We start from the raw sequence: 27,500 nt of genomic DNA, 5'->3' as shown, positions 1-27,500 counted from the left end.
ATAGAAGTTTCGTTTGATTATAAGCATAAAGGAGGAGGGGGAGAAAGAGAAATTATTGGCAGTGGCTGTTGCTAGACGAGTTGTTTGTTATGAATGTTTTATAGGGGCGGGTATTGAAACTCAGTCGAGCGCCTGCGATGAAAATATCGCTATTATGTCGTTCGATCTCTTTATTTTTAATTGTTTGTGCACTGGTACTTCTACCAGGTATTTACTAGTGTTAGAACGATTAATCGGAATCGGGAATCGAAAAAAATCGGAAATTTGGGGGGTATCGGAATCGGAAAAGTTGTGCTTACTTTCTGATTCCAAAAACGATTCTTGCGATTGTATTTTTATTTGATTTTGTTTAAATCAACATCTTCCACTGCTGCTAGTGATGATGAAATAACGAATATTCATCAGATTTTAACAACAAATAAAAGTAAAACCTATGCATCATCTCCCACAAACGTATTTTTACATTTGAGAAAATATTTACACATTTAACGTGTCTTTAGAATAATTGGAAGAAATTAATCAGTATATATTTTATATTCATAGAGTTTATAATGAAATTGGAATCGGAATTGGAATCGGTAATTGTATCGGAATCGGGAATTTTGTATGGAATCGGTAATTGTATCGGAATCGGGAATTTAGTATGGAATCGGTAATTGTATCGGAATCGGGAATTTAGTATGGAATCGGTAATTGTATCGGAATCGGGAATTTAGTATGGAATCGGTAATTGTATCGGAATCGGGAATTTAGTATGGAATAGGTAATTGTATCGGAATCGGGAATTTAGTATGGAATCGGTAATTGTATCGGAATCGGGAATTTAGTATGGAATCGGTAATTGTATCGGAATCGGGGAAATATTTGAATCGTCCCATCACTAGTATTTACTAAATCAGGAGTTATGACAGTGTTTTCGAAGGTCCCAGTGCACATATGTATGCTTGTATTTTTCAGTTTTTAAAGATTTTTTTTTTTAAGTTTTCTTATTAATTTAGTTTTCTTTCTACTAAATAGTATTTACTAAGACGCAAATAAACACAATTTTGCCTTTTTGTTTCTTTCCATCTTTAAAGATTGTAACGTTAGTTATGGAGCAGCCAAACCAGCTGCCAACATTGCCCTACTTTTTATTGAAACCAACCGAGAGCTCTTTTTAGTATCCTCGTTGTTCCCTTAAGTGCAATTGTCTGGATCTCTTTTGCACTTAGTTCATTAGGAATATTAGTTAGGTAGGTCTTCAGGCTTTTCTTCATAAGCCCGCTGGCACCTATAAATACTAGTACGACTGGTATCTCCCGAAGATTCCAATTTCTTTTCACTTTTTTGTTTTATTTTACTTCAGTCGAAGTTTTTAGAAATCAAGGGGCCCACAACCTGGGGCTAACACTTGAACTCTATATGAGATACATAGATATTCGAATGTTCCATTAAAGTTCTTGATCTCTCAAACACTGAGTTAGAAAATAAATTGAGAACATAATTTTTCTCTCCCAATTAACCATTTTCATATGTTGTAGTATATGTTTCGTTTCGGTCTCTTGGTCTTACTGGATTTCAGGACAAGAATTTATATTGTCTGGTGGAGTATCCAGCTTCGTGCTATTACTTGAGGTAACATCACTTGGAGAAGGTGCACCATTCCTCGTAAAAGCTAAAGTGGGTTAACCATAGTGAAGAGATCTTATTTGGGCAGCGAATACTAAGTGATTTTGAATATTTGGTCAGGTTTTATTTCTATGGAAAAAAAACCTCATGCCAGGTTGTCCTGACAAACCCCTGTACAAAGAGACCTTAGACGTTCGAGGAAAATGTCTAGTGGGCATTCAATTTCTCTCCAGTAGGCATTCAAGTTCTCTCCCAATATGTCATCGAACGGGAGTGTTAAAGTGTCCTTGTGCGTATGTGTATACATTGGATTGGAGTAAGTGATTTGTATATATCGCATTAAACATATGTATTCGCTTTCTTTTCTACTATCTCTCTCTCTCTCTCTCTCTCTCTCTCTCACTTTCTCTACCTGTATTCCACTCTCTGTCTCACTCTGGCTGTCTGTCTGCTTGTTTCTCCCCCCTTCTCTCTCTCTCTCTCTTTCGCTCTCCTTCTCTCTCTGCCTCTCTCTCTCTCTTTATAAATTGTAGTAATTTAAATTGTTATTGTTTTTATTATTTTTAGTCTTCCCGTCAGCTGGTGTTATTTACAAAGACCCGTTAAACACTGTCCCCTACTATCTAACCCACACTCTCCATCTCAAGCTGTATAAGTGCGTTTGCAAAACGGTGCTTTTATGTGGTTTTATTATTGTTTTAATTTTTTAAAAAAGCATACTTTTATTATTATTTATGCATTGTATTGTTATCACGTGATTCGGTTGTTTTGTATAGTGTGAAGTGAAGCCTTCTGTCTGGTGGATTTTCCTATAGGAAAATTATCTTCCTGACCGGATCCGCGTCATGGATGATAAAAACGCATGGACATTAGTACCTATAGTATAGGTTTTATTATTTGTGTTTCGTATATTGTCTCCACTGTGTCACACAAATAATAGGGGAAGAGAAAGAGAAGGAAAGAGAAGAGAAAAAGAGAAAGCGAGAGGGGAAAAGAAAAAGAGAGAGAAAAGAGAGAGAGAGAAAAGAGAAGAGGGGGAGAAAGAGAGAGAAAAAGAGCGAGAAAGAAAAAGGAGTGAAACACAAAAAGAGAGGAGAAAAAAGAGAGAATCAACGAAAGATAGAGAAAGAGGTGAACAGAAAGAAAAAGAAAGAGAAAGAACTGTCAATATCTGCACCAGAGAGATGAAACTTTCAGGTCATAAATGCATGAGTTCAGTCATCATAGCAATGCAATTAACAAACACGCCTTTGATTCACTCGGACAAAATAAAAAATAGAAGGCATTTCTGTTGGAACGCCTCTTGTAAATAAACATGGGTCAATATTTTTTTAGGAACAACCCACAAAAATCTATTCACTCATTTCATATTAGATTTAGGTTTAGTTGACTATTGCCCGTGGCATAATCATACTGATCATACCTAAAATTTATCCCTTCTCTCACATCACGTTTGCAATCAATCCTTACTTCCACATTCCGCATCATGAAATTTCCACATTAAGCTAGATGAAGTGGAAATGTGGAAATGTCCGTTAGAAGTTAAAGATCAGAAAACCGACAATTTACACCTGGCATCAAAAGTTTATTTTAATTCTTCTTCTTCTTCTTCTTCTTCTTCTTCTTCTTCTTCTTCTTCTTCTTCTTCTTCTTTCTGTGGTTGTCTGCCGTGACCGACAATTGCCAACTCACCTCTGCTCTAGAACCATTCACATACGTCTCCCTAATCCAATTCCTGATACGTGCTGTCTGTCACAAATAAAATAGATTTGGAAATCCAACGTAGCTGTAAATTTTGGTGTTGATGTCACGCCTTCGCCATATGCATACGTCGGTCATCAATGTCGTCGCTGGGCTTTAATCACCCGTGTCGATAAAGCTGTCACAAGATGAAGCTGGAGTGTTTTGCTATTATTTTGTTATTTTTTTTTGGGTGGGGGCGGGGGTCATATTGATATTACATTGATTTGTATATTAAGCTTATGTTTTCTGTCCGGCTTCTTCTCAAGCGAAAATAAAGATGCAATCAAGCATACCACAATTTGCGTGACAAACACTTATTCAAACACGCGCTCACGTAGCTGTGACAGTGAATTGATTATTCCGAAAAGAACAATATCATTTTTCGTTATATTCAAATTTATTCGTAGCCTATATTTCCGGGTAGTACAAGTAAACATATAACAGGGCGTATATACTTCCTACCCCTAATGTAAATCATTACAAAGAATCTGACAAACTAGGATACAGGGTTGCCTTTCATCCTCTGTTAAATCTATAAGTACCTCATTGTAAGCATTATATATTATAATAATCCGTTTCTCGATAATTGTATCAAAAATAAACAAACATTACGTTTATATATATATGTATATATATATATATATATATATATATATATATAATTTAAAATAAAATAAAAAGCTATAGCAAACATCTAAATGACTACTTTAAACACAGTTTCTGATTTTAAAAAAAGAAAAACTAAAAGATTCATCTGCCTTACTTTTAATGCTAGGTTTATTTATGGTGTCTTTTAAATTCAATAAAAACCCTCCTAAATTTGCTGATGAGGAGACCTTGCTTACCAAAAAACTATATATAATTGTTCTACATAACTTCATGTATACCACAATAAAAAGCACGGATTTCCGAAATGATCGTACAGATAATTGATTTTGTTGTTGTTCCTTCTTATGAAACTGATTTTTAATTTAATTAAAATTTGATTTTTAAATTTTAAAATTTTAAAAATTTTTTAAATTTTAAATTATAAATCACATTACTTAATATATATATATATATATATATATATATATATATATATATATATATATATATATATATATCCTTATTTATAGTATTCCGAATTTTACTGGGTTTATATAATTGAAAATTCGTTAATCGTTTATATACCAATAAGTTTTAAGTCAAAATGAGATGACTTAAACTGTAAGCTACAAAATTATCATATTTCATAATTAAGCATTCATATATTGTTTTAACAAAATCCAGACATCAAGGAATACATTGATAGCAACAAATAGTGTATTTCATCGTTAGTTACAATTGTTTCAAGACTATTCGGACAAATTTAAACATTATGTCGTTTGAAAATTTTCACAATGATAGCCTTTCGTCAGACGTATTGAATAAAAAACACTTTAACAATGAACAATATGGAATCCATTCTCCTTATGAGGAAAAAAAAAACTTTGGAAGGATGAGATGTAGGTAAAATATATTCTCATGCAGCAGTCGTAGCACGTAGTGCCAAGATGGCCTACTATGAAAGTGTACAGGTCACAGTGAGAGTAGGTACCTCTCGGTCTATTTATACAGATCAGAAAAGTTCATATTTTGTGCATGGGTGTGTCCTCACAACGCTGCCTAAATACACACACAGACGAATACACACACACATATATATATATATATATATATTGTTCTGTGAATTAATGCTTTGTAGCAGACTAACACTTGCGCACCTTATATGGTTTATTTTTTTCATAATTACACTAGCGAGAGAGGGCACCCGGCTTTGCCCGGGCATAGAATACACTTAAATATGATATGTTAATTTGTCCAGATTTCGTATAAATTATTATAGTCGTGATTTCAAAAGTAAAAAAAAAGTATTTGAGACTCATCAGCTAGAATCGAAACCGAAACGCTATTTATGTTACCACTATAACCACGTGACACGCGCATAAACTAATAGAAACTAAAAATTAAGAATTAAGAATAAACTAAGATGATTGTAGAAAATGTTCAAAGATTTTTCTCAATTTTGACCTATTTTTGACCACCTTAAAAACAATTTCAACCGGCTAAAGACCCATAAAATAACGGTCTGTACAATATCCAATCATTTGAGAACCGACAGACAGACATATAGACAGACCGACAGACAGACCTTTAGCCGTTTATTCATTAGATGTGACAAAAGTTATATGAAAGGCTATTGTGTTAATGTATGAAATAGAAATATGAAAATAAATAGTTGGATAATTTTAATATAAACACATTTAAAAGGTATCCATATTAGTTTTTGTGAATTATTGGCTTGATTTTACAATAAATCAAGATAATGAAAACTAGAATTAAATTGAGATGAGAAACTGAACTTTGAAAAGCCATATTTTTATTAACTGGTTGTTTTATTATAAAAATCACATTTAGTGACACATATGAGAACTCATTTGGAAAAAAACACATTTTGTGAAATGTGAGAATATACTTTTTCTGCAAAATATGGTTTACTAAGACATAAGAATTGCACTTATACAGAAGTCAGCATTAAAATCATTTGGAATATATTAGATAGTAAGTAAATGTTTGGTATCTGTTAGGATACTCCTCCAGCTAAACAAAGTAATAAATGAATTGGAATAAAAGAGGAAGGCAACGTTCAAGAAAATGAATAAACATATGAGTACTAACACTAAGGTAAAACAACATTTTTGTGAAGTTTGTGGATATTCTTCTTTTTTTTTCTATTAAATACATTAGTTTTTCAGTCAGTAAGGAAAGTGTGTCCAGTTTAAGAGTCACAGGTACACACGTTGTGTTTTATTATATGCGAGAAAATAATGTATGTAAGGCCATTGTGAGGATTTATATTGAAACGAAGGTTACAAAATAAATCATGATGTAAACATGTGTACTATTTTATATTATTGAGCCTACATTCAGTCTCAAAAGACAAAGGATGCCTCTTTAGGGGAATCTGCGTGTGTAATTATGTGGCAAAGGTTACGCAATCCCAAGCACACCTCTCCTGAATCGACACTATTTGAGTTCAGTGGCAAGGAGAAATCCAGGACGACCGGAAACAGTGTCGGGATAAGCCGAGAGCATATACAGCACCTGAAAGTTCCATCTGGGTCTGGCCAGGCCCATCGTTGCTTAACTTCGGTGATCTTACGGGAACCGGTGTGTCTAACGTGATTATTTTATATTAGAGCCGAAATAAATTGAAAAATGTTTCAAAAATATAACTGCCCAAACTTTTCAGTCAGTCTCTGTTTAAAGGATCACACGTGCACCGATAAATTATTGCAGTTATAAAAACTTGTGACTCAAAGTCAAGAAGTGTGTCCAGCTGAGCGAGAAGAGAAGAAATGAACAGTGTGGAGGGTGGAAAAGGAGAGGCAGGCACAATAGGGTAATATCAGTTGCAGCATTGGCAGAGCCTGACGGAGGGTACCATAATGACGAAGTGCAACGGACTCTGCCGCTCCCGCATCGATCTACTCAGTCACAACAGAAGCTACTACTCAACATGATAACCTTCAGGCGCGATTCTCCATCGTCCATCGAGACAGAAAGACGCCAACAAACATTTAAAAAATAATTGTAATTAAACCATGATAGTATAAATTATGGAAATACTGAATCATACCAAGAGAAATAATAATCAGCCTAAAACAATTCCTGACTTAAGATCGTCAAAGGCTAAGGAGAAGAATACTTGTAAGTGTCAAAATGCAGATGAATGCCCTTAAAACAAAAATGCCACATGTTATATTCTGTATTATACAGGGTAAGTCACAGAGAAAAGGGTGAGTCACAGAAAACGAGTAAGGGATAAGGAAGGTAGTCTTTAAACCTGTTTAAGATGCTGTTTAGTTTGTTGTTATTTGTTTATCTTTTACGTTAATTTTTTGTTTTAATGATTTTGAATTGCTTTTCTTTAAAAAAAAACATCCGTTTTCGCGACACACCCTGTACATTGCAAATATTTCAGCTAGGCAAAACCTACAGGTAACATAGTCTATGCATGTAGTGCACGAAATACATTTAACTTCCAATATTGTAACAAAAATATTAATTGAATCATGGGAATTATAAAAGTAAAACATCACTTCCAAAAGTATTGCCTCTCATTTCCATTCCAAAGGTAATTCCTCCTATTTTTTTTATTCTGCTCGGATGATGGATTAGAGAGATTATAAGATGCATTCTGGTGACTGAACTTACGCTTCCATGACCTGAAAGTGTCATCTCTAAATTGCAGATATTGACGGTGTGGTACTCTAAAAAAGCAAATATTGTCATGAACGTGCATCAGAAGCAGAGATGCGTCATTGAATTCCTGGCAAAAGTGCATTGAGAATGTGGTGACTATGTAGAAAAATAAATTTTGGACACCTAAGGTCACTCGTCTTAGTGAGCTGCTCCTTTCTTCGTAGCTCTTCAACTTTTTGAGCTAAATAACATAGGATGCTTTTATTTTTGCAATGACCATCGTATGATAAAGCGCGCTCCGGACGTCCAGGAATTGTTCATCACTGGTAAAAGTGCAGTCACAATGGCGGTGACTATGTAGAGAAATAAATTCTTGGGAACAAAATGCCACCCGATTTTATAACACCAGTTCCGTTTTCGTAGCTCGTCGATTTTCAGAGTTAAAAAATTAAAATAAAAGGATTTACTTTCAGAAAAGCTGCGGAGGGCTTCGCTTGTTGGGGAGACATTGAAATACAACCTAGAATAAAGAGTGAGTTTACCAGGTATGATTAAGAAAGAAGATTCAGAATAAATCACGCAAAAACAGAATTACATATTTACATATGTACAAGGAATATTTCTTTACACAGAAAGGTTGAGAACATAACAGAGTGTTTGTGGGTTGCATGAATTAGCATGCGTGTAAAATAAACATTCATTGCCTGTATGTGTAGGTGAATGTATACGAGTGTCCGTTGAAGTATATGTTGGAAGTCCATTGTGTTTGTAAGAGTTTGTTAAATTATACACAAGTATTGGATCCTACGTTGGAGAAGGAAAACGCCCCTGTGAGTTGCATCTAAGGGTTTGCGTCCGATCATATTCGAGGTTCGAATCGAAAGAGAAAGATCGAGAAAGAGAGGCGGGGAGAAAGAGAGAGAAAGAGAAGTAGAAAACGCCACCTATTGGGCAAAACGAGGATTACCAGGGCAGGTAATCTGAGCGCTATTTAAAGGTGTATGTATGTGTGTATGTGTGTGAGTGTGTACGGTTTGAATAACGAATGCCGTTGATGTCAGCACAGTTAGAAGATGGAATCGTCGATTTCAGAGTGGCGACGGAGATGTGAATTTATAAAGCGCGCTCTGATCTTTATGATCACGACAAAACAAGAGACTGACAAAAGTGCATTGTGAATGGAGGTGATCATATAGAAAAATAAATTACATACAAAAGTACAAAAGGCCGCTCGTTTTAATGGTACTACTCCCGTGTTTGTAGTTTTTAAACATTTTAATTTTTTTAGTTTAAAAAATAGGAGACCATACTTTTTGAAAGACCCTCGTAATATTGCGGAATAACATCATCATCGTGTAGTGTTGCAAAAGAACTACAATGAAACAGCATTTTAGTAGATGTGTTTCAATTGGATTCCCTTTTAAATGTATATTAATCACAAAACGTTTGTGTCGATTTCGTGGAAAGGGAAAAGAAATGAAACGTTTGACAGAAAAGCTGAGTCGCGTAATCAGTTGTTTGTAATATTTTAATCCGTGTATACAGATTTAAAAGGCATACGCCCACTCAGGCATCGTAATAAAGTTTACTGAGTTCCGGTCGCGTTCTTACTTATGAACATTATTAGAGGATCTATTAGTGGGCGAATTCCGCAGGCATACACGTCTGGTGTGTATCTAAGAAGTAATTAGGCGATTAATCAAAAGGGTTAAAACATATCCCCCGTGGAGGACTAAGTAGTACGGTCGTTAGATTTAAAGGGTATACTAATAGGTTAAGGGTGGAATTAGGTTATGCATACAAAGTGCAGATATGGGATAGTAACTGGTGGATATTGTTGGCAATGCACTGATGATGTAATTCTATGGTGTTCCCCATGACATATTATCATCGCAGGTGGGATTGCATCGGTTTTCTCTCTAATAATTTGTTTCAATTCAGCAAAAGTTAGAGCACAAAGTCAGTTCATATTTTCCTTTTGTTATCTACAAAGGGAAGCTTTTACTGGTGACATTAGAAGCGAACCCATGATTCACCTTATAGATATCAAACCTACAGAAAAAAAAACAAAAAAAAAACTCTGCAATACATATTAACTATGAAAAATCGACGAGGAGATAGTACATGTTTATCTATCGTTGTTAGACTTTCTATAATAAAATATTTTACGTGAGGATATTCTGCCTTTGTGTAAAAAAAAAAAAAGACGCTTAATATATTTTGAAGAACCAGAAATTTAAAAACCAATTCGATTGTTCTTAGTACGCACCTGCCACACGAAAACACACAGTATCTACGTTAGCTCCACATTCATAAGTATATAAGAGTTGTTAAGAAGTTTGTGTTTGTTGATATAAATATTTGAAAAGGAAACAAACGATTTTCACCAAAAACCAAAATAAAAAAGAAATTATAAAAATGAATTTCATACTTTAACACAAATTCCAGCATTTCAGTAAGAAGCAAATTTGCTATCAAAAAATTAGTATTGCACGATATTTCTAAGATTTGTTATTTCTTCTTTTACTAGCTGTGCATAGCCGGAAATGCCTGGGAATTATCATACTTTTATCTTAGTTTTGTTTCGTTTGATTTTAAACTGTCTTAAAGATGTAGTAACAACATTAAAATACACATAAAAATTTAATTTAACTTTGTTTTTATTTTATACAAAAGAACTTAATATGTTTTCTGTGTTTGTAGTAATTGTGTAAGTCGCTAAGATAAATATATACATATAGATGTAAATAGATAGATAAATCCATATATATATATATATATATATATATATGATGTTTTAAGAGGCGGCGAACTTTAAACTGATAAATGTATTTTCTTGAATTGTGGATTCGACAACTATCGATTATTTTGATTTCAGCATGGTTTTGACAGTTCACCATGAAGAGCCTGACAACTAAGTAGTATTCGCAAATTGTTTAAATTTGATGAATGAATATTTAATGTAATCGACCTGTCAACTAGCCACCATTTTCGTGCAATTTAACTATCAACCCCCAAATCCTGTCTTCCTGTCCTCTAGTAGTGTAGATCCCGCATCGGATTTCCTAGTCATCAAGGCAGCCAGAAAGTCAATTTAAAAAAAAATAATGAAGAAGACGTCATCATCCACATGACTACTGTTATATATAGTCAGGTGGGATTTATTAAAACAGTAATATGTTATATTGAGAGTAGTGGTAGATGTTGTTCTTATATCGCCCGTTATAAACGTATTAATTGTATGTATGTTTGTCTAGCCAGGGGATATGATATCGATGTATAAACTGAGTCACGTTGTAACAGAGAGTTGCTGAGCTCCGTGATAAAACATGAAATGACAAATCATAACCAATTGAGACCTCTGTTCTTCCTCCTTTTGTGAAACCACTGAAATAAATTTATACTTTTAAAATATAAATTTATTTCAGTTGTCTCACAAGAGTCTGGATTTCATGTACATGCTTATTCGTCACAGCCTCGCTTCCTGGCTTCAATTACGTTTATTCACTCTCGTGACTAAACTCCTTTTCTCCGACTCTTCAACTTACTAAACGTCCCGACCTCCTGACCTCAGTTCCGGTGACCTAACCAATTAAAAGACACGTCTCCTTAATGTGACCTTTCCACGTCTGCCTGCCCAAGATTATTTTGTTTACATTTAACCTAGCTAATTCATGTAAATATCCTCAGCTATAACCCATTGCTACACTTTATTCTATAAACAATAAATAACTCCCAATATAAACTATTTTAAGAATATCATCGAATGGATAGATAAATAGATAGACAGACAGATAGATCGATAATAACTAATTAACTTTTAACAATGTTAATTATATAACACTACGATAAAATAACATAATAAATAGACACAATCATTAAGCTTTATTACTGCTGTGGTTTACTACATATTTTTATTTTGTATATGTACTTTAGTAGAATCTGTTGTAACAGTATTGCTTTCATATTAGCTATAGCATGACGTTTTTTTTTTTAATTAAATGTCAATAAACACATGTTATAAACTGTTCAATGATCATATCTTTCAACAGTTTATCACATGTGGTTATTAATATTTAATTAAAAAATATCATGGGTATAATTAGATCTTATATAATTATACCCATTTCCCTTTATTATTTTCAATCCTCTCATAATATTTATAATAATTCAATTGACAGTCATGTTTCCCTTGATCCACGAGTATCCACGAGTTGCTTTAAGCTGTTTTGGTTGTTTTCTTTTACGGCATGTCAACCCTTTTTCGGGTTATTTAATTCCGAATCCAGTTATTTTGCAAATAGTAATCATATTGCATCCAGTTATTTTGTAGAAGGTTTTTATTCTTCACACTTTTTGTATCTTCAATCGCTAGTTTGTAGTGTTTATATATATATATATATATATATATATATATATATATATATATATATATATATATATAGTGGATTTTATCGTTTTTGTTCCCTTCCCTACAGAACATGAATGAGTTTTGCAATGGGAGATGAAAAAGGGTTACAATATTAATGTTTGGTATATTTTAAGTAACGAAACTAGTATGCAAGTGGGGGGATATAGAAAGAGAGGGGGGATGGGAACAAGAAAAAGGGGGGAAAGGTGGGTTGTTGTTTTTGGTTTTTGGTTTTGCAGAACATAATTAAGTTTCTTTTCCGAAAAGAAAGTAGAAAAACAAAAAAGCATCGATGGTAGGTGTATTTCGTCCCAGGTCGCCAATATCTTCAGACAGCCTGATCAGGTAGCACCAGAGGAGTCGCTTTTAACTTCGACAAGCGGAGGCTAATTAGTATATGAATATATGATTCATTCCGCTTCAATGAATACGTGTCCAGTAAACGCTATATAACGCCCACTGTTGGATTTGATTATTATTATCAATCATGCAATGTGGATAGCTGGACATATTGTCTCATCCAGAAAATGATACAGACGTACAAGGTTCTACGTTTCAGAGTTTTTATTTCTCTTAGAATGCTTACCCTAGCAAGGATTGGGGATCAAGTGTTTTTTCCATGCCACCTATAGCCAATAGGAGAAAAGTATTGATTTCATCTTTATATTAGGTATAAATAAAATTGATTTTATGTTGAATAAAATAAAATACGCTTCATGGGTGCTTGAAAGCCAAATTTCAACGCAATACGAAACAAATATTTTACTTGTTTGAAATGTATAATTTTAATATATTTCGGAGTCAAACTCAATCCTTTTCTTTCTTTTTTCCCCTTCTTTCTTGCAATGTTGTAAAGTTGAAAAAGAAACGTCAGTGTTGTCTCTTAGCGGTTGTTATTTGAAATGTCGGAACGGTGCGTTGGCTACGCAAGATTAACATCAGGAGTGTGAAGCTCGTTATAGAAGCGTTGATTTAGTTTAATTTGAATAAAATAAAAAATACGCATAAAGTGCTCTTTAAATCCAAATTACAACGCAATATTACAAAAAATAAACAAATATTTTACTTGCTTGAAATTTATAATTGAAATATATTTCGGAGTCAAACTTTTGTACATCTTTTTTTCTTTCTTTTTCTTCTTCTGTCTTGCAATGATGTAAACTTGGAGGAAGAAAGGTCAGTTAATAAAGAACTCACACTCCTGATGTTAATCTCGCGTAGCCAACGCACCCTTCTGACATTTCAAAATACAACAGCTGGTTATAAAAATACCCTTTAGGACGCTTCTATAACGGGACTCACACCCCCTGGCGTTGATCTCAGACCCCGTGTTATTTGATAGCGGATGTTTTACTATAACTACATCTTCCAAAGAATGAACCATTGCCCCAACATACAGAAGGACGCTAATACAAATATATACAAATGCGTATAAACTTATTTAAGAAGCTGTGCATATAAATATTTGCATGTTTACATGGCGTTTGATCGTCTCATACATATTGATGTATAGCGTGGAGGTGTAAAGATGCATTCTTTGTTACTGAACGTGTTTTTTTCTGTTTCCCACGGAATATTCTACACAACATACCGATCGCGATATCCATGAAATTTAATGAAGAGTACTTCATTATCAATTCTTCCTCGCGCATACACCCTAACAGCGGCAGATCCACGGAGGATAGTATTCATGAATTAGAAAAGCCTTTCCTTTGCTACAAATTACCAACCGTGCAGATGCCCTTTCAGAAGCGTGTCTATTAGAGTATTGCGGCTTAGGGAATGCACAGTTTTTACTTCATTATGAACTTAGATTAACTTTCGCAGTTGTGTTATTTGGGGAATTGTAGATAGGTATTGCTTACCTATAAAATGGCAATAGTTCAAGTACATTTTCATATGTGCGTTCCTCGCAGAAACGCGGTTGTCGATTGCAAAGTGTTTGGATCACTATAAAATGTTAATAGCTTGAATACACTTTAAGAAATTGGTGCATCCAATATCGAATCCAAGAGCCCCAGTTAAAATATAAATTAACATGTGTAAAACGGTTTTGTGCAAGTCTGTATAAAATGTTTACGCATACATCTTACCTATGATAAAAGCTAAAATTATACATGATGGAATTAGTAATACTGGTTTGTTGGTTGTTTTTGTTCTACGGCATATCAACCCTTTTCGGGTTATTAGATGCCGAATCCAAAGATTTTGAAGAAAAATTTTTTAATAGAATATATTTGTTGTTTTCAAGTCGGTTTCTATTTAACCCATAGTTGGAACCCTGACAGGTACTACCACTCCGGGTAAGAGTGGACCTGGGAGTAATGGTAATTAAAGGGTGACTCCACATTCCCCAAGCCCGCAAGCTGGGGCCTCACAACTGGATATAGTTTAAGGTCATATCCAGGACCTAGTTATACTGACATATATATATATATATATATATATATATATATATATATATATATATATATATGAACAAATGATTAATAAAACATGTTAAAAGACATCTTGAAAAAGAGTTAAAAACATATTTAATTTTAAAAAGGAAGCACAAGATAAATGGATAGTCCTTAATCCGCGGAGTTTCGAAGAAATACTCTCCTTCTCATAAGAGGGCAGGAATTAGCAAAATGCGGGATCGGATTTTGCATGTAAAACTATTTAATGAAACTACAAGTAAGTCACAGATCTTACTTGGTTAAAAAAAAGGGTGAGGTAAGGGGAATAGGAGGTAAAAGAAAAATGATAAAAAGATTTCATATGAATGGATAGTCTGGTGAAGGGTAAAAAATCCAAGAATGGTAAAATCCAAAACGGTCGAATTAAAAATTTCCAATCCAATGGGTAAATTCCAAATGGTCCAAAATGATCCAAAAGGCAGAGTTCCTTGGAAAAAATCGCCAATGGAATGAATTCCAAATCATTAAAAGAAAAAGCATTGGAGAGAATATTTAAAACACGTCTGTCAAGGCTGGAGGAATTATATATATATATATATATATATACATATGTATACATATATATATACTGGTTGAGATTACTTTACTTGTAAACATTAACTCTTTAACATTTATAATATATTTTAAGTTTACCATTTTGATTACCTTGGTAAATTTACTGTAATTTATATATATATATATTTATATGTATATATATATATATATATATATATATATATATATATATATATATATAAACTATCATCCTATATTTTCTTTTGTTGTGTATGGATATTCATACTAAACACCCTTTTTTTCTATTTATTTAAAAAGAAATTTATAACTTTGTTATATATGGATCGTGGAATAGCATTTATCTGCAAAAAATCTAGCTAATTTACATATTCTTTTAAACATTCGTTTTAATTAATTTCCTATTAGTTTTCTCGGTTTCTCATGGAATGATCACCTGTAGTTTACTATTACGTGTAATTATATTAATGCAGATATCTGCGCAAAAAAGAGTGTAGTAAACACAACCCCGTTCTATATATATATATATATATATATATATATATATATATATATATATATATATATATATATATGCGTATATATTTTTGTATAAAAATGTTGCCTAACAAACTCCTCCGTTAGGTTTTGGTCTTCATACATAGAACTTCATATATAAGGTATTTGAACCCATGAGAAACTTTATATTTTGGTTTTAGCCAGGAAAAATCGATGCAAAATTGTCAATATTAAAAAAAATGAAATTGGCCAGTCTTCATATACAGTTATTAACGTCAAAGAAAAAAGTAAATCGTAAGATAAACGTGTTGGTTTCAATTCTTGTAATTCAAGTAATTTGTTTGTTGTTTTTTTTATTTTTTACTTTTTACATAATTGCTATATTACAATAGAAAAATGCGAGCATGAAAAGTAATATGATTAAGCTTAAACATGGAAAAGTAAAGGACTAGTTGTTAAAACTGGAGAGAAAAGGACAAGATATTCTAGTAAAAATATAATAAACTTAAAATATTGCAGCATTCAGAAGTGATTATATAATGTTATAAATTTAATTTTAAAAACAATCTTAATGCTGCATTATTATAAGTTATAAATTTATTTCATTTTTACTAGAATACCTTGTCCTTTTCTTTTCCAGTTTTTACAACAAGTCCTTTACTTTACTTGTCGAACTCGGGAATATTTCTGTCGATCTCGAGAATTTGAACGAGATTTGGAGCCGACGCCTTTATTTAATTCACGGGGCTAGTGTGCACGTGTTCCGTCAGCCATGACTAGATAGAGGTGCTAGGAATTCGCAATTGTATTTTTCGGTACCGAAAGATTGAACCTTCAACCTTCAGGAGAATATAAATTTTTACAATTGATTTTTCCAAGTACTCTAACCACTGCGCCACGGATCCTTGCGGACAATTCTAGTACGAATTTTTAGGCTCCTTAAACCTGTTATGATTTCTAGTTCTTAATATCACAAGTTATTATTAATTATTGCTATATAATGAACGTATATCTATATATATTAATGTTTTTACGTATTACTTGCATATATTATCTGTTGTTTACAATTAATGGTTCCCATATCGTATTAAAAGTTGTACTTAATTAATTTATACTATATGGGAACTTATTCTTTATGTCGTATTTCTCTATATTTGTAAGGTGACTCCTTTCTCATCTTCTGATGAAAAGCATCAGGCTTCGAAATGCTATGGCATAGAGATTCTATAACCCCTTTTTATCTATAACGTTTACCCATTATTGAACTAACAAATAACTTATAAAATCATATATATATATTGTGTTTGTCTTCAATTTATATATATATATATATATATATATTTATAAAAGTGAACGTGTCTGTGTATCACTCTGTCTGTGTATATGTGTGTCTGTCTGTGTGTGTACATTTTCCTACGCAATATCTCTGTCAATTTTCAGTCCACAGACTCGAAATTTGATGTAGAGGATATTGAGATTTGGGAAAATCGATGTGATCGGTTTTCAGCCATACATTTGGCGATTAAGGGGTCAAAGTTCAACGATTAGATCTTTGAGAACTCTACCAAACTCCTCCGACAATTTTGGGTCTAAATACTTGAAATTTTTATATAGATTCCTTGGACATGGATTTAACTTAATAACTTGATTTGAGCCCAAAACAATACATGTTAAGGGGCCATGATAGGAATCAAAGTTAAATAAATTGACCGCTTTTTTTTTTTGCTCAACATACACTTCCAAGTACCCGGGCAACGTCGGCCACCCATATATATATATATATATATATATATATATATATATATATATATATATATATATGACTACTTAATTCATCACATAATTTACTATATGAAAATATAATTTTATGCGTAAGTTTTCAGTATTTACTTCAACAGTGCTCAATACATAGGTAGAGCTAGGTAGTATATATATATATATATATATATATATATATATATATATATATATATATATATTAGTGACCTGACAAGGTAACAAGGTAACAGAGGAGACAATAAAACGAAAATGCCCTAAGCAAAATTCATCCCAAAATTATAAAACTTACGCTAACCTGCCAGGTCACTATATATACAAATGTAGTCAGATTTGGGTATATTTTATTCGTTTTAATATATATATATATATATATATATATATATATATATATATATATATATATGCGTGTGTGTGTACGTATTTTTTTAATAATAAATATCATATTTAATATAAATATTAGCGTACACCCTAATGGAATCAATAGTGTGGACGATTATGGTCCAGTCGGTATCACGATTCGAACCCTGAATGCGTACATAACTTTTATGAGCAAATGCATTCAAAGCGCGTAACCGTCAAACAACCCTGAATTGTAATGATTAAGAGGCAATAGCAAACGACTAAGGGCACTTAACTCCTACGATCCTCTATTCATCACTCAGCGGGATGCTAAGCAACGTTTCTCCCACACCATCTACCACCGGCAACGCGGAAAGCGCTCTGTTTCCAGTATTCGTTCTGGCCTAAATAGTGTTAATTCGATCCCTCCATTGATTGATCGAGTCATTTATTTATCCCTTCATAAACTGCTTAATTTATTGATAGTCAAAACATCAGGTGGTTCGTACGGATCGCCTCGATTTGATTCAATCATTGAAATGAAGATAGATTAGCGGGGGTCTTCTTTTTTATGCAGCTAGTTTCTTAATGGCAACTAAAATCTCACGTGATTCGCGCACGGAGTCATCACCAGCTGGCGAGATAACTTGACCTGACGTGCTAAACGAGATATCAAACGAGAGAGGACAGCAACGGTTTCCCTATTATAGCCACTAATGTTTCGCTGACGTCGAAGGTGACGTTCTGATCAAATGTCGGAAAGGTAACATCTTGTATTTAATAGATCCAAGTAGTCTTCCATAAAAATCAAGTCTAGTGCATTATATATATATATATATATATATATATATATATATATATATATATACACACACACACAGTAAGTTATAAAATATTTTTGGCAATTAAGCTACACAGAATATTCCGCGTTTAATCCACTCTAGGATTAATCATTAATGAAACACGGAATATTCTGTGTAGCTTAATTACCATATATAATTTATACTTTACTACTTAGATCGACCTACTTATTGAGCACTGTTGAAGTAAATACTTAAAGTTTACGTATGAAGTTATACTTTCGTATATTAATTTATGTGATTAAATGGAATAGTCATATATATATATATATATATATATATATATATATATATATATATGTACACGGAACGATCACGTTGACACAGAGGTTCTCGTCATACTACCCAAGTTAAGCAACATTGAGCCTGGCCAATACCAGATGGTGAGCATTTGGGAAAGCTGGGCGCTGTATGTAAAGCGCCGAGTCATAGAAATTTCCAGATTGGTTTCTGGGGGCACATTAATTCACTGGGAGAGATGCTGCCAAAGTCTTCGTCAAGGCATGCATCTATGAAAAGCAACACACACACACACACACACACACACACACACACACACACACACACACACACACACACGCACACATAGCGTTTGACCCCTGGAGGGTCATAGGCCATCTACAACTTTGTAGATGCCTTTGTAGCGAGGAGTTCATTTTACAGAGTGAGGGTGCTGTCCCCACGCCCAACCTTCCCAAAAGGTACATACAGCGCCTGGCCTTCCCAAATGGTCACCCATCTGGTTTGGCCAGGCTAAACGTTGTTTAACTTCGGTGATCTGGCCACAACCGGTGGGTCAACGTGATTGTGCCGTACTAGGAGAAGGAAATCCTAGTGTAAAATCCTGCAGTCTACTGTGTACTCTGTCCTGTGGCAGTTATCTGCACCGACAAAGGTTAGCAGTAATAGCAAAAATTATGGCTGGTTCTGCACAAAGCTTTCACCACTATAAACAAATCATATGTGTGGATTTCCGATCAACGTAAGTGTTGTGGCGGAAGCTCTTACGTCGAAATCGGCGGGAGAGTCTTTCACACACACACATACACACACATATATATATATATATATATATATATATATATATATATATATCTGTTCGTCTGTGCGTCAGTCTCCATATTTTCAAACTCCATCTCTACTGCAGAGCGGCACTATAAGTCTCAAATAATCGGATTTTTTCTGGACTGTTCTTTGATAGGTCTTTAGTCGGTTAAAATAGATTTAAGGGGGTCAAAATATTTTTTAAAAATCGTTAACATTTAGTACATTCATCTTAGTTTATTTTTAAGTTTTAATCATATCATATGCGTGTCATGTTGGTACAGTGGTAACGTCACCACCTTTGAATGCTACAGTCTATCTTTCGGTTTCGATTCTAGTTGCTAGCACCCAAAAACTGTTTTTTTTTTTACTTTTGACATCATGGCTCTATAATAATATTTACGAAATCTGGACAAATTAAAGTATCATATTTAAGCGTATGTTACGACCGGACGCTAGTATATATATATATATATATATATATATATATATATATATATATATATATATATATGTATATATATATTATAAGTTATGAAAATATATATCGCTATTTAGATACACAGAATATTCTGCGTGTGATTCTCGTGAGAATTCGTCAGGCTAATAAAATCTATATATATTTAAATACGTTAAATGTACAAAATAGTTTACACCCAAGAACTCGTGAATTAAAACACGAAACAAAGTTCAAGTGAATTATGAATATATACTGAAATATGTAAGATTGCAGAATAGTTAACACCCAAGAAATCGTAAATCAAGACATGTAAGTACATTGAAGTGCACTACGAATATATATATATATATATATATATATATATATATATATATATATATATTAATATGTTAAAAGTACTGAATACTTAACACCCAAGGATTCGTATCTCAAACATGAAAATACGTTCAAATATATTATGAATATATATGTGAATTTTTTTAACATACAGAATAGCTGACACTCAAGAACTCGTAAATCAAGGGTGTCCAAAATGTCAATGAAGGTTTTAAAATCTTAGTCATTTTACCATTAATAGTTTTTTTCTCTGTGTCAGACAGTTTGCAGATAACTTGGAAATTAATTATGCATAAGTATGGCATTGAAAAACGTACGCAAGTTGTGAAATTGTTTTACCAAAATCAGGGGTCAATCTTTTTTACTCAAAAAGCTTATGGGCGGCATTTTTATGTAAGAGATGACCCAAGTCACAATACAATGTTAACAAACCCCAAACTCTGCCAGAATTGAAGGAAAACCTGAGGAACAAAATAAGTGAGTTAAATCGCAATCCAGAGATTCTGCAACCTGTCATGAATAATGTTTTGGAAAGAGCACAACATTTGCAACATATAAAGACATTATTTTTCATAAATAAAGATTGTTTGAATTTAGCATTTTTTTAAATTTCCCAATCGCAATCAAAAATTTAGAATATATTTAAGTTTAAAACCATTCAGTGACTTTTTGGACACCGTGTATATGCAAATATTTCAAACGTACAGAATAGTTAACAAACAAGAACTCGTATATGAAAACAAGAAACAACATTCAAGTATACTATGAATATCCATTTTTAAAAATACAAAGCATAAAATACAACACATAATCCTTAATTCGCCTAGTTTTAACTTGGGTAAACGTTTCGTGAGAATTTTGACTATTTAAAAATCATACAATATTTCCATTAAGAGAAATCCGTTATAAATATTTTTATTCACGAGTTTTCGAATGTTAACTATTTTGTACCTTAATTTTTTTAATTATTTAAAACAATGTAAAGAATCGAAGCGTATTTGAAAATGATTGCGAAAAATGTAACATTAACTGATTCCAATTATTGCTTGGATTTTTATTCCGAATAAACATATATTTTAATAATTATTTACCGAGGTGGTTTGATTTGTTGTTTTCGGAAAAGGATTGTTTGCTATGCATTCGTTTACATGTCAATGAATTAGCTGCGCTAAAAAGATGTTATAAATAGACCAAATGCAAGCGAACAGGTGTCGAGTGGTTGACAGCCGAGAGAACAAGGCGAATGTAAAAAAAAATGTTTTTACTAATAAGATTACAAAGTATTTTGACCGGAAATGTGAAGTTGATGCGATTAAGCCGTAAGAGGAACTTTATGAAAATTGTTGTCGTCGATAAATAAGTATTGCAATACGATTCGGGTCGAATTTTATAAAAATAGTAGTTGTCGTAAAATGTAGAGATTACAATACGATTCGGGTCGGACTTTATGAAAATTGTCGTCGTCGTGAAATGATAAGATTACAATAAGATTAGAGTCGAACTTCATGAAAATAATTATCGGCGTGAAATTAAAAGATTAAATACGATTTGGGTCGCACTTTATGAAAATTGTCGTCGTCGTGAAATCGAGCGATGAAAATACGATTCGATTCGGATTTTTGTAAACATGCGTCGTTAAGTTATGGAGAGAATTAAGGTACAATTAAGCCGGATTTTTTTTTAGAATTGGTGTCGTTGTGTCGTGAAGGATAGCTGGGTCCGCCGTGAAGTAGTTGTTGTGTTTAGCTGCGTTTGACGGACTAGTTGTTTCTATTTTGTACTTTTACTTACAATTTTTTAAAACAATTTGAATAATCGATTTAGTTTTTTTTAATATTTCTATTAGTTTGTTTTGTTTGATATGATAAATAGGAGGCATTACTTTTGAACAATAATTAACTGATTTATACGTAATGAATGAATGGTGTTCAATAGCAATAATATTGTCGACCAGCAGGTTGAACACTCCTTAACCACCATAACTAAAAATACTAAAAACAATATTATAAAAATTTCAATTTACTTTATTGTTAATTAAATGTGTTACTATGGTAAAGTACATGAACTAATAATAAGATTATACTTCCATAAACATATATCCGATATTGACATTAATTCTATACTCTTTATTTATTGTGTACAAGCAGGGAGACTCTCACGCACACACACACACACACAAACACACACACGGAGACAAGTTCCTTTTATATAAGAGTAGAGATTTAGAAAAATACATAATTCGACATCTACAAATAACATACTAAAACCTAGTAACATCATCTATGTGTTGGGAAAGCACGGTGAGATAAAAAGGGCAACAATGCCTTGCCATCTCACATACTAACCTTAATCGCCTTACAAAGCTCCAACCACCAAAATATAATAGCACCAAAACTATCAAAACAGGCTTCTGCAATATACTAACTAAAACATAATAGCACATAGCATATCCAAATAGGCTTCCGCGAAATACAAACTAAAACACTTCCAGCGTGAAATCAAGTTCTAAACATCCGAACACAATTGGAAAAGGTCAGGCGATTGGGTTCTATCACCTTCCGATTGAGTCAACACCACACAATGAAACCGTTTCAATACCTATGAAATCCTATATGTTCTATTTGCACACAGATTTCAGTATAATACTACTAAGGTTACTCCAAAAGTAACGCATCCTATTTTTAACTCAAAACTAAAACGTTGAAGAGCTACAAAGATGGGAGTGGCACTGTTGAAACAAGCAACCTTTTGTGCTTCAAAAATTATTTTTTTACATAAATTTCACCATTCTCGACGTACTTTTGCTAGCGTTGGGTAGTTGCTGTGCGTGGGCGTCCGAAGCGCGCTTTGTCATTCACATCTGTGTCGCCACTCTGAAATCGATGAATCCATCTCCTAACTTTGCTGACAGCAACTTTATCAGTTTAATAAATGTTCAACAGATATTAGTGAAGTGTTCGATTCTTTCTGCATAGGTGACTTCTAAGACCATAAATATCTGCGACAAAGAAATGAAACATTCAGGTGATGAATGCATAAGCTTAGGCATCATAAAGATTCAATTTGCAATCTCCTTTAATCCAATCGGGCGGAAGAAAAAAAAAGAGGTAATACTTTTTAAACGGCCCTTGTAAAACATGTTTGTATACCTCAAACGTCTTTTAACTTCGTTTTTTTTTTTACACAGCGTTCAGTATACTACCATGTGTTCATTTTCTTTGGAAGATATTCGTTCAAAACACGTTATTAAACCGTATAAGATGAGTATTCGTGTCATTTATGTTAACGATTGAAAATAATAATAATGGGCGTTGAATAAAATGACAAGGTATTTCTCAATGTATAACAAAGCAAATATAATCATTGTTAATTCAAATTAATCAAATAAACTCCGTGAATTTCTAAGATATGGATTATTATTTGGATTAGTCGGACTACTGTTCTTTTGAATTTTGCCAAGTATATTTTCATGGCATAGTAGATAAGGTACTTGATAAAATTCAATTATAAAAGTTTACACGTTCTAGACGTTGAAATTTCAATCCTCAAAATGGACGACACCCAAAACTACAATTGTGAATTACTTAGCACTTTTACCCCGTCGTGGCTGACGGAACGACAATATGCTACGTGGATTTGGTAAAGGAGTCTGTGCAAAATCGCGAGTTCAAGAGAAAGATTCCCGTGTTCGACAAGATGCACCTGAAGAAAAAATGTTGTGAAACTCAAGATGAGAACAAAGATTCCAAATGATTAAATACACTTCGGCATAAATTAGAAATTGACGACTTCTTATAGCAACTATCTGCAAAGTGTGGATAAATGGCAACCATGCTTCGTTTATTTTTTTAAGACCGCGAAACTTTACGCCTATATTCGCTGCCAGTTGCGTTACATTTATCTGCATAATCTTTTCTTTTTTTACATAGGCATCACCTCTTATCAAGGCCCATAGATCACTCGAGGATAAGGGTTAAAGAGTGTACAGTAGTCAGTTGAACAATATAGTAATTGTTAGCAATGGAAATTCAGTAAATTTGTAAACTTAAGTGGAACGGCTCATCAAGAACTTGTTTACGTTGGACTTGAAGACAACCATATTGTAATCAGCTGGAAAGCAGGAAAACGGAAGACAGTTCCACGGGCGTGCAGTTCTAAGAAAGAAGCTTTTTTCATGGAATCTACGTTTAGGTTTAGGCAGTGATAAAGAGTGGGGGGAATTATTATTGATAGTGTTTTCAGCTAGTGTTAGTGAAAGTTTGGCGAGGGGGGGTGCCATGAAAATAACAATAAAGCAGAGACAAACTCGCAACATTTCTTCTATGAGATAGAGGTTGCAGAGAAGAGAAAAGGACATCTCCTACGAGGCTACGAAGTCTATTTTGAACTTTATCAAGGGAGGGCAGGTTCTTTCTAGCAGCCCCTGACCAAAATGTGGCAATAGTACTCCATCCTTGGACGTACCTGGCTCTTATATAGATAGAGAATTGCATCAGCAATTTTACCATTTGTGATGACGTCACGGCGACTGTGAATTACACTTTTTATTACATTCGTCAAACTACACCTTTGACATCGCCAGACAATTCTTAGCCCTGGTTGTACTTGAATGCTTTTAAGAATACCCAACCGGAAAATAGAAATATATATATATATATATATATATATATATATATATATATATATATATATATATAAATTTAAACTAGCTAAAAGATAACTAGCATTAATAGTCCAGCTATTTTAATATAGTTCTTTTTCTTTTTTATTATCTTTCTAGTTTATATTTATATAATCTTTTATGTCGACTAAAATTTGATTTCAAACAGTTAATTTATTCTAAGCTAACAAGGTTATCTGGTATCATCATGCTTATGCTGCAAATATTGTACACAAATGAGCGAGGAATTTTCATAATAATAATAATAATAATAATAATCCCGAAAAACTTAAAAAAAAAAAGAATGGGAGAAATTGGAATCAGAGGGATGACTGGAAAAATACAACGAACATCAATAATGAAAACAGCTGAAATATTAAGGAGACCCCTTGAATGTGGAGACTAACACACATGAACCACAAACACGGGCCAGACAAACTGCTGCAGACGCAAAACATGAAGCGATATATGAAACCAAGAACATTGAAGCCGCATATCTATAAGTTCCTTTAAGCTAACCCCCATCCCCCCATTACCACTCACTGTCCCCCTAAAAAAAGAGTGAGACCGAATAGCCAAGAAGAGTCAAGGAGAAAGAAAAGACTGGGGAGAGAGCACTCGGCAGACCTCAGCTGGATAATTACGAAAAGAACTAAGATCTTGGAGAGACTTACTGTCACTCGAATTCCAGTGAATACCAATAGCCGCTGCCAACGAGAAATCAATGGCAGGCAGCTGTTGCGGTAATGCAAATTTATTTGCAAATGTTATCGAAAGAGGTGGAGAGTACTGGAAGTCTGGTGAGACCTGTCACTCAGCTTTCAGGGAACACCACAGGATGGTTTCAAGGAGAGATATTTGATGGCCTGTTTGAAAGCTCCTTGTTAACCAATAATAACAATATCAATATCAATAATAATAATAATAATAATAATAATAATAATAATAATAATAATGATAATAATAATAGCAATAATAATAATAATGATAATAATAATAATAATAATAATAATAATAATAATAATAATAATAATAATAGCAATAATAGCAATAACAGCAAAAATAATAATAATAATAATAATAATAATAATAATAATAAATCTGATAGTTACAGTGGTTCTACTACATTTATCCTTTCCTATATGTCCACTGTGCACCCGACAAACACTTCGGTTTGTTTGAGGGAGCCGTGCAGAAAATTTTAGCGGACAATTCGCTCAACCTTCCTCACGCTTGGGCTGAACTTAAGAAAGGCAAAATTGTACCGTACTTACAAACGAAGGATACAGATAAAACGGTGGAAAAGGAAACAAATCATAATAAAAAAAGGATAGAAGAAGTAAAATTACAGAGAGTATGGATTGTTCAAGAAACTCAATTTAGGAAAAATAGACAGAAGATAAACGTTTTAGAAAAGTTGGAGGAACGACTTCGACCTGGCCAAAGAAGTTTGTCTTCTTCTGCCATTTTATAAGGTATATATTGCTAGGTATTTCTATCATTTTGCAAACATCGCTTCGGATTTGTTATTACCTAGATGATCATAGTCACTTTTTTCCAAGTCGTGTTGCATTTTCAATTTCATTTTGTTCAGTAGAGTTCATTGATAATTTAGGAAATTGATTAGTAATCTTTGTTTTGTTTCTGCTTTTATTTTTAGATGTTAACAAAAGTGGTGGGTTGGAATGGAAAGATTTTGATATGACACGAAAGGTAAGCCGTTTACTTCTATTGTCCCATATTTATTTATTTTTTTTTTTGTTCTTATTGAAACTAACTTGGAGTTCTCATATCAGTCGGAGTCCCTAAATTTGAACACATATCCCGATGGGTGTATACAACGAAAGAGATAAATATATATATATATATATATATATATATATATATATATATATATATATATATATATATATATATATATATATATATATATATATATATAAGCAGATTTCACATCAGCCACCTCACGCGGATTGTCCTAGTTTTGGGGACAGCATGCAGAAACGCGTCTTTTCTCATTATTAGGTTAAAATATTTCAGGATTGGCATATTTAAGACAAACCGATTCTCCGGCTCGCCTTGAATGATCCCAAAGGCATTCTATTAAATATTGAACGAGTAGAATTTTATTGAATTAATTTGGAATTCTTATGGAGATGAGCAAGTTTTGTAATTTATTTTATTTAATTATGGGGACTCTTATCCTCATCTTCTAATTGTTGTTTTTCCTCTGGCCTCCGTCAGAAGGTTGACCGCGACGGGGGTGGGGAAATGTCGAATCCTCCAAATACATCCACAGCAATTACTGCCTTTAATATTTGTTGTCGTCTTACCACAGTTTGGCCAACTAATCCTTTGACCTGCTTTGGGTGGGATTGAAACCGCTACCTTCAGACAATGCTCACCTGTAATCGTAAATATTCCGCATCTCTGTTCTCTGCGCCGAAGGGGCAATCAAATTTGGATTTTTGGTTTTATAAATCTATATTTTTATATTTTTTGTGCTTCCAATAGCCGGGTATGTACCAATTCTTATATTATTGAACTCATTTCGAATTCT

The 27,500-nt window shown here is 33.2% G+C and overlaps 1 protein-coding gene across 2 annotated transcripts in view; it reads left to right on the top strand.

Annotated features, from left to right (window-relative positions):
- LOC145279938 (sarcoplasmic calcium-binding proteins I, III, and IV-like) overlaps positions 1–27,500 on the top strand; it is a 462,235-nt gene that overhangs the window by 10,506 nt on the left and 424,229 nt on the right. For both annotated transcript variants that reach the window (XM_080131523.1, XM_080131524.1), the window contains exon 2: positions 26,601–26,653. In XM_080131523.1, the coding sequence (XP_079987649.1) occupies positions 26,601–26,653 (53 nt within the window). The remainder of the gene's footprint in view (positions 1–26,600; positions 26,654–27,500) is intronic.

The sequence above is a fragment of the Euprymna scolopes genome, chromosome 7 (assembly GCF_053919585.1).
Source record: "Euprymna scolopes isolate OS-2025 chromosome 7, ASM5391958v1, whole genome shotgun sequence".
NCBI lineage: Eukaryota > Metazoa > Mollusca > Cephalopoda > Sepiida > Sepiolidae > Euprymna > Euprymna scolopes.
Note: the sequence above shows the minus strand (reverse complement) of the source record. Positions and strands in the feature narration are given on the sequence as shown.